The 19,103-nt window shown below is 40.7% G+C and overlaps 6 protein-coding genes across 12 annotated transcripts in view; 4 read left to right on the top strand and 2 right to left on the bottom strand.

The window, feature by feature from the left end:
• The first annotated feature begins 161 nt into the window (after positions 1 to 161).
• Positions 162 to 6,433, top strand: LOC119549525 (aquaporin-11). The gene is made up of 4 exons (XM_037857639.1): positions 162 to 300; positions 1,769 to 1,949; positions 4,684 to 5,097; positions 5,188 to 6,433. The coding sequence occupies exons 2-4, from the start codon at positions 1,772 to 1,774 to the stop codon at positions 5,391 to 5,393; spliced, it is 798 nt and encodes a 265-aa protein (XP_037713567.1). The 5' UTR covers positions 162 to 300; positions 1,769 to 1,771; the 3' UTR covers positions 5,394 to 6,433.
• Positions 6,434 to 6,610: 177 nt separating this feature from the next.
• Positions 6,611 to 10,620, top strand: LOC119549526. Of its 6 annotated transcripts, XM_037857646.1 has the most exons (6): positions 8,463 to 8,644; positions 8,742 to 9,061; positions 9,119 to 9,216; positions 9,275 to 9,413; positions 9,942 to 10,390; positions 10,449 to 10,620. In XM_037857646.1, exons 2-5 carry the CDS (start codon positions 8,950 to 8,952, stop codon positions 10,016 to 10,018), a joined length of 426 nt encoding a protein of 141 aa, XP_037713574.1. In that variant the 5' UTR covers positions 8,463 to 8,644; positions 8,742 to 8,949; the 3' UTR covers positions 10,019 to 10,390; positions 10,449 to 10,620. The 6 variants fall into 6 exon arrangements, with proteins under 6 accessions (XP_037713571.1, XP_037713568.1, XP_037713569.1 ...); XM_037857643.1 differs by lacking the exons at positions 9,119 to 9,216; positions 9,275 to 9,413; positions 9,942 to 10,390; positions 10,449 to 10,620 and adding exons at positions 6,611 to 6,840; positions 6,896 to 7,101; positions 7,155 to 7,290 and having other exon boundaries at positions 8,396 to 8,644; positions 8,779 to 8,939; XM_037857640.1 differs by lacking the exons at positions 9,119 to 9,216; positions 9,275 to 9,413; positions 9,942 to 10,390; positions 10,449 to 10,620 and adding exons at positions 6,611 to 6,840; positions 6,896 to 7,101; positions 7,155 to 7,290 and having other exon boundaries at positions 8,396 to 8,644; positions 8,742 to 8,939.
• Positions 10,615 to 13,530, bottom strand: LOC119549523. The gene is made up of 5 exons (XM_037857638.1): positions 13,391 to 13,530; positions 12,991 to 13,320; positions 12,739 to 12,929; positions 12,239 to 12,682; positions 10,615 to 12,176 (listed from the first exon to the last, which is right to left on the bottom strand). Exons 1-5 carry the CDS (start codon positions 13,412 to 13,414, stop codon positions 10,637 to 10,639), a joined length of 2,529 nt encoding a protein of 842 aa, XP_037713566.1. The 5' UTR covers positions 13,415 to 13,530; the 3' UTR covers positions 10,615 to 10,636.
• A 440-nt stretch (positions 13,531 to 13,970) lies between these two features.
• LOC119549842 lies at positions 13,971 to 15,472 on the top strand. The gene is made up of 6 exons (XM_037858134.1): positions 13,971 to 14,152; positions 14,207 to 14,351; positions 14,408 to 14,533; positions 14,646 to 14,795; positions 14,845 to 15,091; positions 15,331 to 15,472. The coding sequence occupies exons 1-6, from the start codon at positions 14,025 to 14,027 to the stop codon at positions 15,369 to 15,371; spliced, it is 837 nt and encodes a 278-aa protein (XP_037714062.1). The 5' UTR covers positions 13,971 to 14,024; the 3' UTR covers positions 15,372 to 15,472.
• Positions 15,441 to 18,388, top strand: LOC119549841 (origin recognition complex subunit 3). The gene is made up of 4 exons (XM_037858133.1): positions 15,441 to 15,581; positions 15,639 to 16,436; positions 16,892 to 18,129; positions 18,198 to 18,388. The coding sequence occupies exons 1-4, from the start codon at positions 15,555 to 15,557 to the stop codon at positions 18,292 to 18,294; spliced, it is 2,160 nt and encodes a 719-aa protein (XP_037714061.1). The 5' UTR covers positions 15,441 to 15,554; the 3' UTR covers positions 18,295 to 18,388.
• Positions 18,320 to 19,103, bottom strand: part of LOC119549839 (valine--tRNA ligase) — a 4,678-nt gene continuing 3,894 nt past the window's right edge. For both annotated transcript variants that reach the window (XM_037858131.1, XM_037858132.1), the window contains one exon: positions 18,320 to 19,038. In XM_037858131.1, the coding sequence (XP_037714059.1) occupies positions 18,536 to 19,038 (503 nt within the window). In that variant the 3' untranslated portion in view covers positions 18,320 to 18,535. The remainder of the gene's footprint in view (positions 19,039 to 19,103) is intronic.

Below are 19,103 nucleotides of genomic sequence, written 5' to 3'. Positions count from 1 at the left end.
AAAGTCAGCTGATTATCGATGTGCAAAAGCCTATCGATAGACCTGCTCCGCCAATGCTGCCCGTCTGCGAAAGGCGACCGGCTGTTACTTTTTGAAAACTGGCGCGCCCCCGGATATTACGTAAGGACCCAGTGTATAAATATAAATATAGCAGAGCCAGATGATTTCCCGGCGAGCGAGCAGAGAGTGATCAATAAATAAATCATTTATACTAGGTCTCAGTCAACATTCAGATTTCGCAGCCTCTTAACGCGGTCCCCTGCTGCTTTTTTAATCCACCTCGTCTTTTATAATTGCAAAGTATGTGCATATATCCAAAATAAAAACAAGCACAAGGGGTGCCGAAGTTGTTTTTTAGATTTCGCAGACAAGCTTTCGTCGAAAATTGTATGTTATCCATTGATTTGTGTTTATTTGGTTTCTTTTCGCGGTCAAGACTCAGCCAAAACATTTATTTTTAGTGCTTTCGCTATGCATTGGATTCGGAAATAGTTTTTTCGCACACAAATTACACTAGTTTACAATGTTCTTTGATATGCGAATAATTCAAGGTTTGAGAGATAAGGAGGAGGCCTTGAGTTAAGGGCCACTAAAATGACTCATTTAATAATGGTATTGGCAATAAAAACCCGAATTAGCCCTTCAAAGACAGCATTTTCTATGATCAAGTTTAGTACTCGGTACTACATATGGGCATTTCCAGGGGTCGCGAACGTACGTTCGTACGCTTTTAGTGCAAATAAAAAAAAGAAAAAAAATCTTTTCTGATTTTTTTTTTTGCTATTCGATAGCATTCTGTTAGTTCTTTGCTTAGTGTAAATGATGGTATTTATTGATCTATCGTTTTCATAATATTGACAAAAAACATGCGGTCGCGAACGTACACAAAATGGAAGTCGACTTTGGCTTAATCTAGTAAAATGCAAATATCTGCGAATTGGGACGGAATATTCTTATGCAATAACTTTACTTTTAAAATGGATTCATGTAGCTTTCATTCGAGTCTGTTCCCAAGGAAATATCTCTATTTGTTTTTTTTAAATTAAATTAAGTACCGGTCGCGAACGTACGGGTCGCGAACGTACGATTTTTCCATGTTGTTTTATTAACAGTTAATTGAAAATTTTTTTGCCCTCTTTGAATTTTTTTCTTCTTATTAGATTGCAATAAAGCGATTTGGTAGAAAAAGTTTAAACAAATCATATGTTTTCCTTGCGAAATAATTAATCATAAAAATGTCTTTAAAATTAGCTAAAAACGAAAAAAAGTGAATTTTTTCAGTTTTCAGGGAAATTTCTTCAACAAAGCAAATGAAATATGCTTTGGTTCCACTGTATTATGAAAATATGGCCATTGATTTGTGAAAATACGCAAAAAATTCGATGATTTTGAAGATTTTTTTGTTTTGGGCCTGGTTGGCCATTTTTCGGATTTGCCCATATACAAATTTTCATAACTTTTATATTAATCCAAAGCAATACAACTGATTACCTTTAAGTGATTACATTTAACTTTTTACAATATTTCGTTATTGAACTGGCACAGGAGCACTATTGTACAAAGTGTTCTTATAAAATTTTAATGGTATACTCCGTCTGAATAGTCTAGTTTATCCAATTTAAAAAAAGTACAGAGGTACGATTCTTTTTTCAAATGTTGATATCACGAATATTTCTTTAATATACCAATTTAAGAAATCCGAGGGTACCTACACTATAACGGTCAATTTCTGATCCGATTTTCCGATTATTTCGTTCACATAACAAAGGACATGTCGACGACAGCTTTGGGGGTAAGTGTCCTTTTTATGGTGGGATGCTGTGCGATCGCCCAGATTGCTCGAGTGGTCAGCCGCCGAGTGGTGACCCGTGAGGGGCTGGTTCCGATCCTGATCAATGAGGCAATCGCCGCTGCCGAACTGTGCGCCTGCTGCTTTGAACTGATCATTGGTAAGTACATTTTTAAAGATTTTTTTACAAATCAAATCAAATCTAGGATGTTAAAAAAATATTCAAATGAACTCCCAAAAATATTTGGCGACACGTGCAAACTACTTTTAATGGCTTATAGTATCCCAGAGATCCAAAAGATTTCCCCAATGACCGAACCGTTCTTTCGATACGATTTGAGCATGCCGCAAAAACCCCACGAGAGTGTCAGTCCCAAGAAAGGCATTGATTTAAGTTGTACACTGATAAAAAAATGGAATAGTAAATTTAAATATGCGCCTATTGAATCCAAAATTTCAAATTTCATATTTAAATTTAATACAAAAAAACATTATATTAAATACGAAACATATTAAATTGCCTAGTTTAATATAAAAATATTTAAATCAAAGAAGAGCATATTTAATTTAAATTTGGGTATATTTATTTTAAAAAATATTATATTTATCCTTAATATTTTCAGAATTTAAAAAATCCGTATTTAATTAATAATAATATTGAAAGTGTAAATTTGAAAGGGTTTTTCAGTGTTTATATCAAATAAAAACACCTCAAGAAAATATCTTTTATATTTACATACAAATTTATTAATTAAAATGTATCTTATTTGTATAATAACTTTTAAATATGTTTCATATTTAAATATAAGTTTCTGCCCTGTCCGATTTTAAGTACGGAAATATTTAAATTAAATATTTTAATTTTAAGCTGACTTCTTTTACAAAAAGATTTATTTCATAAACTGTTCAGACCAAACATTATATGCACATTTTTAAAAACAAATTGATATACATTAAAGTAAATTGGCATTCATATGTAAATAAGAATGTAAATGGGCAAAAAACAAACGCGGGCGCTAAGATAATTTTTGGCGGTTTTCTTTTGCTCTATGCTACACGCATTCATTATTTCGCGTTTGCTTTGATCTATGACTCTTCTTCTTTACCACTTCACGACGCGTGCCATTGAAAAGTTGCAGTCGAAGAAGTTGGACGTGTCGGGTCTTTATTAAAGCGAAGTCGGCATAAAAATATAATATTCAATGTGTGGGCATCAAAGCCAAAAAGGACAATTGATCGCGCTATCAAAAAATCGATGTGAAGTTTATTTAAATAAATAAGTGTGTATGTGGGCAGCTACATTTAAAGACAGAAAGGACATACATACATATATCGCGGCTTGTCTTTTTCTTTGAACTGTATTCGGCCATACATATGTACATACATATGTATGTATGTACAATTGATTCCGCTTCTTCAACACAGCACGACGCTTGCCATTTCATAATTGCAGCCAAAGAAGTAGGACGTGTAGGAGCTTTGTTTAAGTGATAGCCTAAATAAATAGCCTAAACATAAAAAAATACATACAAAGTTAAATTTAAATTATCAAATTATTTCACCCGTACTTCGTTTTCGTAGAATCCAACAAAATAGCGCGCGCGTTCACACGCATATATATACATACATATGCACGCAGTGGATAAAAAGAAATCTAACTAAAGTGAAGTTTGTAATAATTGTAAAGTGGCTTAAATTTTTCGGTTCTCAGAAACGTATGTAGTACATACTATGTACATATGTACATTCAAGTGCAGCTACACACACATACATACATATACCACAGCGTGCGTTTACCGTTGCTTGGTCGCCAACAAAGTTGAGCTTGCCTTAGCGAACACACACATGTACATTTGCTGCAACACATCTACCCACACACAGCGTGCGTTTACCGTTCCTGGCAAAGTCATGGGTAAGTAAAAAAACGTAGAAATAAATACATTTTTAAAAGTTAGAATAAGGCAAAGTAGGTTTTATAATAAATAATAACTTTTTTCTATTTCATTCCTTGCAAATATACAAATTCCAGAACGAAGCGTATTAAACTTGATTACATCTTCGAGGTTCCTGTTGCGATCCAAACAAAAAGTGGAAACTGCTCGATTTTGACGAAACTTGGCTGAAAAACGGAATTAATGAGGCAGATCTCAGACTGGAATCTTGTCTTAGAAAAATGGAACAAAACCCATCTGAGCTGAGTTTTTGCAGGCATATGAATGCGGAAAAATTAAAAATGTATTAGTTCTTAAGAACATTGAAGAGTTTTCAAGCCATCCAATGCACATGTATGATGTAAATGCTAAAAAATATGTTGTATACAGATCTCTGTAAAATAAATATAATTGTATTATTTGTACCTTCCAGCAAGCCGTTATGAAAAATAAATATTTAAATAAAATCGAAAAATCAAAAATAAAATTTGTGTACTAATTTTTTTTAGTGTATTACAATTGCCATATTTTGAATAAATATGTCTAGTATTGAATCTTAATATGACTTATATTGAATTTTAACATTTCGGTTATTCATTTAACTATTAAAATGTTCAAATTTAATATGGTTTCAGTTTATATTAAATACGTGTACTATTTAATTCAAATTTTTAAAATTTAAAATCAAATATTCATTGTATTATATATAAATATGCATTGTATTTAATTTAAATATGGCTTATATTTAACTTAAATATTTAAAATATTAAAATCTATTCCGAAAATATTTAAATTTAATATGGAAAAAAAGGTTAATATGCGCATATTTAAATTTAATAAAAACCGCAATGGATGAAAATCAAAGCGAAAAATATTTGGGTTGAATATGAAATATTTGGATTTACTACGTTTTTTTTATCAGTGTAGGGCCTTAAAGCTGACATTCTGAAATCTCGTTCTCAGTGGCCGACAACTTTGGAGTGTCTATGTACGCCGTCTGCCTGTTCCTGCTGACCATCTGGTGGGGTCGCGTATGGGGCGACGCCTCCGCCTGCCCGTACACCCACATGGAGGACGTGGTCGAGGGTCGCACCAGCTTCAAGGAGATGGCCCTGCGCAGCTGGGCCGAGCTGATGGGCGGCTGCTGTGTGTACCGGGTGGTGCAGCTCTTCTGGTGGCTGGAGCTGGCCGAGACTCACCGCGGACGGGCCTTTGAGGCCTGCAACGCCGACCTGCAGGTCAGCCCATATTTGGGCGCGGTCATAGAGGGCGTGGCCACGCTACTCTGCCGCCTGGCCTCGAAGACGATCAGCGAAAAGGAGCCGCGGTTCGGGAGCTACATTGATTCCTTCATCGGCACCAGTTTGGTGGTCGCAGGTGAGTGGCGTAGCGCTTCTCCGGTCCGATCCGCCTGCCCAATGCTGGACTCTTAAGTAGTTTATGCCTTTAACTATGTCCTGCTTGCAGCCTTTAACTTCTCCGGCGGATACTTCAATCCCGTCCTGGCCACGGCCCTCAAATGGGGCTGTCGCGGACACAGCCACCTGGAACACATCATCGTTTACTGGATTGGCGCATGTGCCGGTGCCGTGCTCTCCATTCCGGTTTTCAGGATGCCCGCAGTGCGGCGCATTCTACTCGGCGAAGAGGGCTCGAAGTCGAAACAGGAATAAGACTATTGGGAAGCTTTTGTATTTCAAATATCTGTCAATGCCTGGAAAGATTAAGAACTCTGGGCATGTCTGCTCGGGAGCAAAGTGTTACCCTGTTTGTTCCATAGTCATGGGCCCCGAGAGATACCCGCTCACCCACAGGCCTTAGAAGACTTATTTATTTCAAATCTGAAATACTTAGTCATAATAGTAAATTATGTTGAGGCTAAATTTGTTAGAAGGTTTGATGGAATTGAGTCGGAAATAAATTTAATTACATTTTTAAGTATACTTCATGTACTTCAAATGATTTAGACGACAAAGGCCGATTTCGGCAAAGTATATTTTTATACCCGTTACTCGTAGAGTAAGAGGGTATACTATATTAGTTGGAAAGTATGTAATAGGAAGAAGGAAGCGTTTCCGACCCTATAAAGTTTATATATTCTTGATCAGGATCACTAGCCGAGTCGATCTAGCCACGTCCGCCTGTCCATCTGTCCGTCCGTCCGTATGAACGCTGAGATTTCGGAAACTATAAAATATAGAATGTTGGCATGCAGATTCTTGCTTTAAGCAGAAATAACGCGAGGACTTGTCTAGCGCCTTCATTTTTGAAAGTGTACATGCCCCTGGTATTTGATAGTCGATGGCATCGACTGTAGCGTTCTCTCTTGTGTTAATTTTGTTCAATAAAAATTGACCAAATTATAAAAAATAAATAGGTGCCAAGGGACCTGAGTGATTTGATTGATTTTGATTTTTAGAAATTTGCCAGCGTACAGACTATTTTTAAAAGATTAAAAAATATATATATTTTTATTTTTATTTTTATTTTCAAGAAAAATATTTTTGATTAAGGATCAAAACTTCCTGATTTTAAATAAAAGCAAAAAGTGTCCCAATATGAACCCTCTCTTCATTCAGAACACCGAACACTTTGTCTTTAAAGAAAACTTTTCCTGTTATGTGTTATTAGCTTCCTTTAGTTGTAAATATAACTCGTTAAAGTTTCACGAAAGTAATTAAATAAATAAAAAAAGAACCTATGTATCAACATATATGTAATTTGCCATTATTATATTTTTCTTTTGCGGTGTTAGTCGATGTCTTTTCTTTCAGTATGTGTTCGGCAAACAAAACTTAAAGAGTTCAATTACACAAGTAGACCCTAACAACTGAATTACATATACTACATATATCTAGAACTATAAGTATTACACTGATCTCACTGCCCGTTGGAAAAGGTGTCATCGCGTAGTATTTATGTTTTGACGGCATTTCAGTTTACTTCACAATCGATCAGGCCGGTCGCACGTCTACAAATTGCAAACCTAGTACAACTTAAATTTCCATAAAATGGGTCTTGTCGACAAGTTTCTTAATTGCATTGACTTAAAGTACGGTGTCATTATAGTTGGGTTCGTGGACATAATCTTGAGTATGCTTTGCGGAATGTATTTGCCATGTAAGTACGGTAAACGGTATTATAGCATTTAGTAAATAATGGTTTATTTTTAAAGGGATACGGCGTAAAGGCGATTTCGATCAGCTAATCCTTACCGAAGCGCCGGTTACTTTCAGATTATTTCGGTGGCGTGAGTATAGATTCTATACGGGGGATGACTTTTACTTCAATAGATTCGGCTATGCGATGTATATATTCTGTTTGGTTGTACTTATTCTCCATATTGGCGCCTGTATACTTATCATAACTTCCGCACTTTCGGTAAGTACATACAGGTCGGAAGACTGCCTTTCCTAAGTCCATAACCTTTTTAGGACGAAAAATGGATGTCTGCTCCCTACATAGCCACTGCCCTAATGCGTTTCGTTGTGTTACTCCTTATTCTGACTTGGATAGTTGCCAAGTCGTTTGACTGTACCACGAGTTTTTGGATGATAGGTCTAAGTCTGTGTAAGTTCCTTGGCTCTATGTTAAAGAGCAAATTTAATACCCGTTACTCGTACAGTAAAAATGTATATTTAAATTGCTGAAAAGTATTGTTGTATTGTACATTGTACAGGTAGAAGGAAATTGTATTTTATTTATTCGTCAAGATCACTAGCCACCGAGTCGATCAAGCCATTTTCATCTGTACGCTGTGATCTTTGAAACTACAAGGGCTAGAGAGCTAAGAGTCTACACTGAACTTTCTAAGCTTTTGATTTAAAGCAAGTTTGTTATTCTAACGTGCCATGCTCACTATAGCGCTAAAATCTGTCCACAACTTTTAAGACAACACCCAAAACAAAATGTATCCTGAAAAAAATCGCCCTACTTTTGTCTTCCAGAAAAGCTTGTCATAAATTTAGGAGGATTAGGAGATTTTTTTGTAAAGGTTATTTTACTAAATTTGTGTACATTTGCTTAAATCAGATTTGTTAAACCAGATTATGCCATAACAAATATTTCTCTTTTTCGGAAAACATTTATATTTTGTAGACAAAAATATTTTTTTTTAGTCTTAGTTACATTTTAGGGTTAAGTAAAAATTTGTAGAATAGGTGATGCCTAACAATTTTATTGCGTAAGCCTTCCTGTTTTCCAGAAAACAATTTTGAAATATAAGAAAATTTGTTCTTGTTTTTGGGGTGACTAGTTCATGGTTTCCTACATTTAAGAAACGCTTTTTTGATTTAAGAAGAGCTTTCTTGATTAAAGATACATTTTTTGGACTTTAGAAAAAGATTTCTTTTAATTAGAAAACAAAATCTTATCAGCGATTTTCGAAAATGTAGGTTTCATTTTATTATGAATGTATGATTTGTTTGATCTTATTGACAAAAATGGTTCAAGTCGGACCGATCATTAAAAAGCTTTGAGCAACTTTTGTAATTGACGCTAGGTGGAGTTCGAGTGCAATCTTGAAAACAGTCATTTCACTGCTTGCATATCTCCATCTCCCTTACACTTTTTTTGAGTATCGGGTATCTAATAGTCGAGGTATTCGACTATACCGTTCTCCTCTGTAACAACTTAAAAACTTTAGCTCCTAATACTTTTAACCCCTTTCCTACAGTTTCAGCCACTTACTTTTGGCTAACCGTGGTTTCGTGGTATAGCCCGCCGAGCGTAGAATAAAATTATTAGCCGGAGTTATTTAAAATTATAAGTATTTACCACACAGTCAAACCCATCTTATAAGGCGGAAAATTTAATGGCTGCTTCCTAAATTGTCACTGTCGCCAAGCGGTTCGATGTGCTGCTCCTTATTTTGACCAATCGTTTGATTTCGCCACCAGTCCTTAGTTGACTGGTTACAGTACTCGTAAGTAATTTAACTTCACATTTTAAAAATCAACATGATCAACAACGGAAGAAGTTATGCTTCCAGTAAATACTGTTCCATTTTTCTTAAATTCCAGCCTTTGACATTTGGTTATCCGTACTTTTGTATCGCAGCCGGCTGATCGAAAACTGTAATAATCGGACGTTTTAAAATTATCCAGTAACCCTTCAAACGCACTTCAAAATCAAACACATCAAAATCAAACACATCAAAATCAAACACATCAAAATCAAACGCTCTTGAAAATCAAACTCTAAATCCAGCATTCTCTACGATCTCACAAAATGGGTATTCCTGTTATGAAGCGCTGCTGCTGCCTTGAGCTTAAATGGGGAGCTCTTATTGCCGCAATTGGGGATTGGGCCTTGACAGGCACAGTTGTTGGCCTGACCGGATGTAAGTCTTACCTTTTAACTCACTTACTTAAAACGTGTCCTAAACCGCTTTTTACAGATCTCCGATTTGGCCACGACATTATTTGGTATGTCGCCATCCTTATTCATATTGCCCATATAGTTGGCTGCATTTTGGTTGTGGTTAGCGTGTTTGTGGTAAGTAGCAGCGACTTCTAATAACCATTAGTTTAATGTGCTTTTCAACCCCTTTTAGCCAAATAAGAAATTTGTTATGGTGTACCTAATAACTGGCATAATTCGTATACTTTTTGACATAGCCTTCCTAATATATCTCTGCATACTGGTCTTTAATGCCTTAGTTGTAGCCATAATTATGACAATTATTGGCATCGGTAAGTATTTTGAAATTTTAAATATGTACGCTAAAATTCTTTGATTTAACTCGGATTCTTCTAAAACTTGTAATCTTGTAAAATAGAATATAAACATTGAGTCTTCAGGAATAGTCCAGAACAGTGGCCTATTTCCCAAAGTGCGAGTTTCCAATAAGTCGTGTCAATCGAGTAAACTAATTATTTAGAGCGGGGCAGACCCCACAAGCATTGAGACGCGTATTCCTAAACAATCGCGGTGCATCGCTGGTGTGGGGTTGGCACACTCTCGAACTTAAAAATATGTAATGTTTTGATGAAGAAAGAAAAAGTGAATATGTATTTTTAAACGAAATGGCAAAAATCCTTTTTGATTTATATAGCAAAACCCGCAAATTTGTAATTTAAATACACGGCTGGTTGCCACTTTATTTATTTATAAAAATTTCTAATTTCAAATTTCGGGATTGCGCTCCCTGTACTAGAGTAAAATATTTAAATATTTGGTCATTATGGGAAAGCTAACATTGTTTTTATTGTGACATTCAGTTCTCGCGCTGTACTGCTGGTACGTCATCTTCTCGTGGTTCAGGAAACTCGGAGGTTCTGCCCCAGTAGATATTTAGACTGGCACGCCTCACTCCAACCATTTAAATAATAGTTCAAAACCAATCCGACTAAATTTATGTGCAGTTAAATCTGTTATCATACAAGGAAACCCACGAGTACTGTCCCTAATTTGGAAGGCACTCTTGTCTACATATATTACAAGTTCAAACAGAAGGTGTTCTCCTTAAAATGCTGCTGCCGTGATCAAAGATGAGGACCTGATTAGCTATATTGCACACATGATTAAAGCGACTGCAAAAGAAAATGAACGTACTGTTACTATAAGACATGAAACATAGATAATATTTTATCTTACAGCCGGTCACCATTGTTACCCTACGTTGCCCATTTAGTCGCCTGTGTTTTTGGTTATCTTTTTAGTTTGAGTGGTAAGTAATACTTTAACAACCAACTATTAAAAAAATTCATATTTTTTGTAACCTACAGGTGGCGCGATTTACCCCGGGTTCTTTGGCTATTTATGGTTCAAGATGCTTTGAAGGTCAACTTGAGTCGAATCGCCTGGAAACCCATACTTTGGAGCAGTTTACAAATTTGATTTTCTTGTTGGCTCAAAACTTAAACGTATTCGAAATAAATTCAAAATTAAAACTTTAAATCAATTAGATATTTATTTAAATCGGTTTGCTAGCAGCACCCGCCTGCATTTCCGCAGTTGGTGGTCGTCGTCGGCGACAGCGTCGCTTTACTCTCAAAATAACCTCGTCTTTTATTTGCTCATACTGGTAATCAGTGTGGCCCAGAGAACAGCGTTTGGTTACTGTTGAGGTGTCGTCACCACCAAAGCTAGTTGCCAAAGTTTCGTCGATGGTGAAATCCAGCCTGGAGACCGGCGGTTCCTGCGTCGGACTGTCCATGTTGACTTTTCTCTTTTTCAGAGGAGTTTTCTCGGTGGCCAGCTTTTCCGGTGTCGCTGTCGGCGATATCTTCTTTGATTTGGTCTTGGACTTAAACGGACTTTGCTGAATGGGAGACCGGGTGAGAATCGTAATAAGGTTTTGTTTGGGCGTCTGGAGGGCTCTATTCGATGTTGAAGTCACTACTGTTTCGTCTGGTGACTGCTGGTGCAATTGTTCCAATGCCATCTCAATGGCATCTTCTTCAATACTCAGGTTTGGATAGCTGGGATCCACTATGTTTGGCGGATCCTTCTCGCTCGTCAGCAAGTCCATGGCAGCTTCAAGAATAACCTCGTCGTTTTCATCGTTGTGGTCCAGCTTCGTCGAGTCGGGTTTAGCGTATAAGACATCGGCCGTCTTCGTGGGAGTATCATCCACGCAGCTGGTACATATTGGATCTCTGCGTTCCTGAGGCGTTACGGAGACTAAAACAATATTCTGATCACTTGATGCGGAATTTGTTAATGCTGTTGGTGTTTGGCATTGGCTGTCGACTTTAACAGCAATATGGTCGATATCGGCCATCTCCGGAAGGCGAATATCTTCGATGATCCGTATTCCGATGTCGGATTTGTTCAAGCGGGTTGGTTCAGACGACGCTTGAATGTCTTTCGCAGGCCAGGCATTTGAATTTCGTTTAACCAGAGAGTCCCTTTCGGCATGGACTGTGGCAGCTTTTGTCAATTCTATTTGGTCTTTTCCCTTTTGGGTTGTGTCTGTTCTAACGTTCATGGCTTCCGATGGCTCTTTTGCTAGCTCTTCACCTTCAAGCTGCAGCACTTCTATTGTGGAATGTTGAGGTGAAATGTTTTTAATTTTACCATCAAGTTGAGACACTTTTGGATCTAATTTAGTGGAAGTCTTCTTCAGTTGATCGTGTGCCGTGTGAAAATCACTGTTTTCGACAATCTTTGGCTTCATTTTGGCCAACTCGATTTGATCTTGGACAAAATGCAAGGATTCCGTCTGGGATATGAGGTGCAAGCCCGGGATAATTTCACGCTTCGGTTGACTGACTTCAGAGAAAAATCCACCTGCAGGTTGAGGATCCTTCGTATGTTCCTTTATGTCGAATAAGGAGTTTGTTTTGATTTCTGAAGTAATATCGGTTTGCTTGGAAACGCCTTTCTTCGACGGTTGCAGGTAAGTTGCAGTTTTGGGCAACTCAAGGTGGGGGCTGTCGCCCCGCGGGACTTTAATTTTGTCGAAGAATGGGGCATTCATGCCTTGGCAATTTTCTTCTGGCTTCTTGGTTCTGCAACAAAAGTCAGATGCTGCTATCAACAAAGGTAATTTATGTCCTTTTGTTTCACTGACCTGGGCGACTGGGATCGGCTTCGCCGGCCAACATGTCGTGAACTGATCTCGCGACTCCGGTGCTGATCTCGCCTGACGCTATGTCTTGGACTTCGGCTGCGGCTGTGGCGTCGATCTCTGGATTTGTGGCGGTTCTCAGGACGACGAGGGTTTGTGCTAGATCTCCGTTCGGTGGTCTTGGGTTGTCCCTGCTTGGGGGACCTACTTCCGCTGTCCGATTTCTTGACGTCTTCTTTTTTGCTTGCCTTCTTAATGTCATCTTTCGAGGTCGTCTTCTTGGCATCGTCTTTTGGGACCGTTTTGAATGGATTTCTTTCCGTTTCCGGATCCTTTTTGGCCAAAGCCCTCGATTGGGTTTCTTTCAAGCGCTTACTATCATGGTCTCTTTCTCCTGGTTCTTCGACATCTCGCACCCGCTTCCGCCGGAAGCATAAGTCGTCCTTCCTATAAGAAAGTAAGGTGTTAGTTTCTAAGCCCGGAAAACGAAATAGCTAACTGACTCCTTTCGCAGCTGGGCAATCAGGGCCTCCTTTCTCTTCACCTCCGCCTTGGCCGTGTCCAGCAGATTCTGCAGGTTGACCTCCATGGCCTTAATCTTCTTTCCAAGCGCCTTGTTCTCAGTCTTTAGAGCCTGAATTTCGGCCTGCGCCATTTCGTGTTTGTCTTCCCATGCCAGCAGCTCCTTGGTTTTCTGGAATATAGTAATACTGTTATTTGACGCCGTCTAAGTAGATCTATCTGCTTGGCCCTACATGGTCCTCGGCTTGCTGGAAGTCGTCCAAATCGTCGTAAATGTCCAGATCAAGAGATCTGTCCTTTTCCTCGGGCTTGGTGGAATACTGAGGCTTCATCTCGTCCAAATCGTCGTAGATGTCCAAATCCATAGACCTATTCTTTTTGCCAGGCTCTGTCCACCCTTTGGCTGTGACATCGGGCAACTGATGATCCCTCAGTTCCAGCAATTCGTCCAGATCCTCGGAAAGCACCAGTTCCTCGGGGGATTTCGTGGCAAAAACATTATCCTCTACGAGGACGCCACTTCCAAGAGTTTTACGATTGGCCATCGCTTCCTGTTCGCGACCCTTTACACATAGTTTTGGAATTTAGTCATGTACAGTGTACATTGTACACGCAGCTATTCAACAGACTCACCACTGCGCTTAAAAGATCTGCCATAAACTAAGTGAATATATAAACACCAGCCACCAGTTGAAAGGCAAATAGCGATGCGCGAAAGAAATAAGGAATGGGACGATAAGTCCCATGGAGAATAATCGATGACGCAAAAGCCATTTTCCCTTTCGCACGACAGTTATATTTAAAAGAATAAGATAGATGATTTTACAAGAAGCAAGAAACCTATTTTCTTTACAACTTGGGATCTTTAAATTTTATGTATGCAGGAATTTTGTGTACAACGCTTTAACTGAACGATACCATTTTCATTTCCATTTTTACGCAATCAGCTGTTGCTTTTGGCGCGAATACCGACCTTACCGATTGGACCAAATCGATTACTGAAGGCGGGAGGCAATTATACCCTGATCCCATTGCCACATTTCTAAATTTTGAATTAAAAACTTGAAATTTAAGTTCTGTTTCCCCTTTAATTATAAAAACAAGTTAGTTTGTAAATATTTGGAAAAGTTACACAAGATTCTTTGTGGTTCATCCCAGGTCCTTTCTAGTTATGAAACTAATCTAGTACACATTCTTTAGTACTCAATTTTATTACAGAGGCTAGGCTGCCTTACAAACACAAAAAACACACGAAAAACAGCAAACGATGGCAGACATTCCGGAAAAAAGTGTATACTACAAAAGGGAAAGAAGGAAATTCGCGCTGATCACATATCTTCTGACCGCGATATTTTTGATCGTTGCGCTGTTACAGTGGGTTCTTTTTTCCTTTGTGTACGTATATTTCTGGTCCTTCCATCCGCCCTCTTCTCACCTCTTGATTTTCAGAGGCATATTAAGATTATTTTTTACTTTCTATTATTGGGTGAGCTGCATTTTCTTTGGATTGGGCCTTATACTCCTAGTATTTTTCATTTTCTTCGAGGCACTGCGTTTCAACAAAACGGTAAATTGGTTGTTTGCTGTGCTAATTGTAAGTTCGCAATTCGATTCGTAAAGCTAGTTTAAAAATGTATTTTATGTTTTCAGTTCGAATGCATCGTTTTGGGGATCGCACCGTTGGTTGCTCGCCACTACAGGTATCAATTCCTATTTGGCTTCCTCATATGGACCCTGGCTTTGGCCCTCTTTATTGTTTGCGGTTCCTTCCTACCGGTAAGCAGGTTTGCTGACACGCTCCAACTTAATTTTATTTTAACCGAAAGTTCACATAAATTCGATTAAAACTTGTTAAGTTTTGAAATTTGTATACGTTTTTATCCCTAAGCTTGATCTGACTTTGGATGTTGTGGTCTTATTTGTCCTCGCTGTGGTGTCTATTATTGGCGCCATATACTTTGTGATGCTGTACATCGTCGCTAACGTCCCCTACTCATTTATCGTCGCTCGTGCCTTCATCGTCATCAGCATATTAATGGTTGGTACAAGTAACTCTTGGTGATCCTTTATAAATATTCTCTTTACAGTTCGTGATGTATCACGCGCAGATAATTAACGGTGGAAGGTTTGCCGAAATGCGCACCAAGGACTATTTCCTGGCAGCAATTATATTGTTTCTCGATTTCCTGCTCCTCTTCCTTTTCTCGTTTCAAATGGCGCCAAAATGGTCTGATTTGTGTGACAGCGAAAGGAAAAACAATTTGCTTCTGTTCAAAGATACAACTACGTCCCGTCCCATTCATTGGTGGCATACGTGGACCTGGTCAACGGAGGGTAAGTACTCGGAAGCTTTTCTAATATTCTTAAAAACAATCTAAACTTTCAAAACAAAAGGGTTAAAATAGACCTAAGTCTTTTTATAGAAAACAGATCAAATTTGTTCCATATAAATTTAAGTACTTGTTTAAGTACATGTAGATTTTAAATTAGTTCCAGTCTTGGATGTTGTATGGAAAACAGGCAATTATTAAAATACTACTAACTACATATATACGATTCCCCTGTACTTAAAGATTCCGCCTTGAAACACAACACTGAAGATTATACCCCCTAACGCCGTTATCCAACACTACCGCCAGTTGGCGCCAAACACACAGCTGCCAGCTGATTTCGTATCGCGTTCCTACCGGTGAAGAAACTTTAATTGGCACAGAGCTGACCTAAACAAATAAATTCGGCACGGTGACTCCAAGAAGCTACGACAACGAGGCGCAGTCAGTTCGATAGATAGCCAGCAATGGATCCCACCATTTCCGTGTCCAAGGTGAGTGGGATAGTTTTTAAAGCCGCTTGGGTTCACTTCGTATTGCTTGGTTTCCAGGGATGTTTTGTCTACAAAAATGGCGCTACGAGAGCCGGCAAAAAGGCGGCCGGCAAGCGGAAGCGCCCTGCTCCGGGATCGAGCAGCCTCTTGAGCCAGGATGTGGTGCAGCAGCCCTTCTATGCGGAATACCGCAACGCCTGGAACCAGGTGAACGACCACATTGCCGATCTGCAGCAGCGCAGCTATGCCCGCACTCTGGAGCAGCTGGTTGACTTCGTGGTTGACCAAGGGCTGTGCACCACTATGGACGAGGTACTTCCCACCGCCGCCTTGCTAACCGGCATCAATCAGCCGGATCACCTTAGCCAGTTCACGGCGCTCACCCAAAGACTCCATGCCCAGCGGGCTGCAAGGGTCTGTGTCCTGCAGTCGCGGGATTGCGCCACCCTCAAGGCTGCCGTAGAGTCCTTGGTCTTCGGGCTCGTGGAAGACGATGCGGAGGCTGAGAACGTCGATGAGGAGGATGAGGACGTGGCGGAACGGGATCGCAAGCGTCTGCGTCGTTCGCAGTGCACCATGAAGCAGCTTAAGTCCTGGTATTCCAACAATTTCGACTCGGAGCGAAAGCGCCGCCAGCTGGTAGTCATATTGCCCGACTTTGAGTGCTTCGGCGCCAGCGTCCTCCAGGATCTCATCCTGATCCTAAGTGCCCACTGCGGGACACTGCCGTTCGTCCTGGTCCTGGGAGTGGCCACGGCCATGACGGCGGTGCACGGTACTCTGCCCTACCACGTCAGCAGCAAGATTCGCCTGCGGGTCTTCCAGACTCAGGCTGCCCCCATGGGCCTTAACGAGGTAAGTTGGTTACTACTCGTCAAAAACGATTTTTGGAACTGAGCATTGGGAATATCGACGGTCCTCTGATACAAAGATAATAGTTGACAGTTATAGCAATATTATTATTGATCAGATAGTGCAGCATAAAAAATATGAATTTATAAAACGAAAACGACATTGTAAGTTAACTCAAAATTCAAAAACATCATTTATTGGACTTAAAAGCGTTTTCGTCCGTATAAGGTATTTAAGTTATGCATTTCTATTAGTTTTTGTAGACTACATTATTTTGCAATAGGTGTCTGGCACGGATGTACGTTTATTTTCAATTTGGGTAGCAGAGTAAAGACATCAATGTAAAGAGTTCATACAAATTTTGGTTACTATGTTTTGAAAAAGTCTATATACATCGTTCACCGTAAATAAATAATCCATGTTATTTCATTTCAACCCGTTTTCTCAACAACTTCTAGGTGCTGGATAGAGTTTTGCTGTCGCCCAAGTACGCTTTTCACCTCTCGGGAAAGACCTTCAAGTTCCTGACCCACATATTCCTGTATTACGACTTCTCCATCCACGGTTTCATTCAGGGCTTCAAGTACTGCCTGATGGAACACTTCTTTGGTGGGAATGCGTATGCGCTTTGCACCGATTACAGCAAGGCCTTGGGGCGCATTAAGCAGCTGACCCACGAGGACATGGAGACCATCCGACGGCTACCCTCGTTTCGGCCGTATGTCGAGCAGATCAATGATTGCAAGCGCATCATAGCCGTCCTTACCGACGACGAATACCTAAAGAAGAAGTTGCCGCAGCTGCTGCGCGACTGCCTGCTCCACTTCCTGCTTTTTCGCAGCTCGCTGGAGTTCCTCACGGAACTGGTGGGGGATCTTCCGCGCTGCCCTCTGGGAAAGCTGCGTCGTGAGTTGTATGTAAACTGCCTTAACCGACCGACCATCACAACGCCGGAGTACAAGGAGTGCCTGCAGATGCTAAGTTTTTTGTCAAAGGACGAGTTTGTGGCCAAGGCAAACCGCTGCCTGGACAGAACCGAGCAATTCCTTGCTGAAGAGATAGCCCCCCTAGAACTTGGCGAGGCCTGCATCGCTGTTATGCGACCACAGCTGGAAACTATACGCCAGTCGGTAGCCGATGTGGTAAGGGCAACCATGGCGACGATTACAACGACATCGCCCGACGAGGCCCGTCCGGCCACAGATCATCTGACTCAAGTGGCTTCTCGTCAGGAGCTCAAGGAACAGCTGTTGCAGCGTAGCAAGGAGGACAAGCACCGGCATCAGCTGAATACTCCTACCACTCAGTTCGCTCGGGCTGTGCAGAAAACCCTACATCTCATCGAGACACTTTTCGTCCAGGACCATCTCCGCCCGCTGCAGGATGCACCTCCTATCCACGAACTGTTCGTGTTTAGCGACATTGCCACCGTGCGCCGAAACATAATCGGAGCCCCTCGGGCGGCGCTGCACACTGCCCTGAACAATCCGCACTTTTACATGCAGTGCAAGTGCTGCGAGCTTCAAGATCAGTCACAGCTGGTCGGCACTCTGCCCGATCTCTCCGTGGTATACAAGCTGCACCTGGAGTGCGGGCGAATGATAAATCTCTTCGACTGGCTGCAGGCCTTCCGATCTGTGGTGAGTGGCAGCGACAACGAGGATGCGGCCCAGGAGCAAATCGATCCACAGATCCAGTGAGTACCACATCTAGATTCATTTGGTAATAGCTATTGATTATCATTTCCGTTTCATCCCAAATAAGAGCCCGCTTCACACGAGCCGTAGCCGAATTGCAGTTTCTGGGGTACATAAAGATGTCGAAGCGCAAGACGGATCATGCCACCCGATTAACCTGGTAGCTCGGGATATGAAGAACCCAACTCCTTTAGCGAATGTTATTTTTCTATTTATTGGGGAACATGTGTGGGACGTAATAAATAAATAAAAGATCAATCGATTTGTCTATTCTGTTCAAAATGCATAGTGTTTTCGCAAGTGAGCCGTATCTGTAAATTTTTAAGTTAAGACCTGCAGCTAGCGAGCCAAGCGCGCTGAAATATCAATTACCAGTGTTCCCGACTAGCGGTTACCGTTCCCTGCTCACATCAGTTTCAGTGTCTCGATGGCGGCAGCGATGCGTTCGATCTCTGCCTGCGATTCGGAGAGCTTCGTCTCGTTGGCCTCCTGCACATCGGTGGGAACCTTAGTGGCGTAGTCGGCGGCCTGGATTGCCTGAGTGAGCTTGCCCACCGTCTGCACTAGCTGGTCGCTCTTCTTCTGCAGCTTGGCAATCTCCTTGTCCGCCTCCACGAGTCCCTTGAGCAGCAGGTGCACTTCGCACTGCCCTGTCACGGTCAGGATGGCGCAGCCCGGTGGTGCAGGGCTGTCGAATACCACCTTGGAGCAGTAGGAGATTGTGGCCAGATCGCTGGCATAGCGCTTGAGTATTTCACTGGGTACCGTATCTGTGCAAACTATGTACACTTCGGTCTTAACCTTGTTCGGCAGATTGTAATCGGAACGGGCGGAGCGAATGATGCGCGCAGCCTTCTGTACAAATTCTACGTCCGTCTCTATTTTTGTGCTTCGCCAAGATATATTGCCTAGGATAAGAAAAGAAATTATAAGTGGTATTCTGTATTGTCCTTGAAACGCAGATGATAGTCTT

This window comes from Drosophila subpulchrella, chromosome 2R, assembly GCF_014743375.2.
Source record: "Drosophila subpulchrella strain 33 F10 #4 breed RU33 chromosome 2R, RU_Dsub_v1.1 Primary Assembly, whole genome shotgun sequence".
Taxonomy (NCBI): Eukaryota; Metazoa; Arthropoda; class Insecta; order Diptera; family Drosophilidae; genus Drosophila; species Drosophila subpulchrella.
This window is presented reverse-complemented; position numbering and strand designations above follow the sequence as displayed.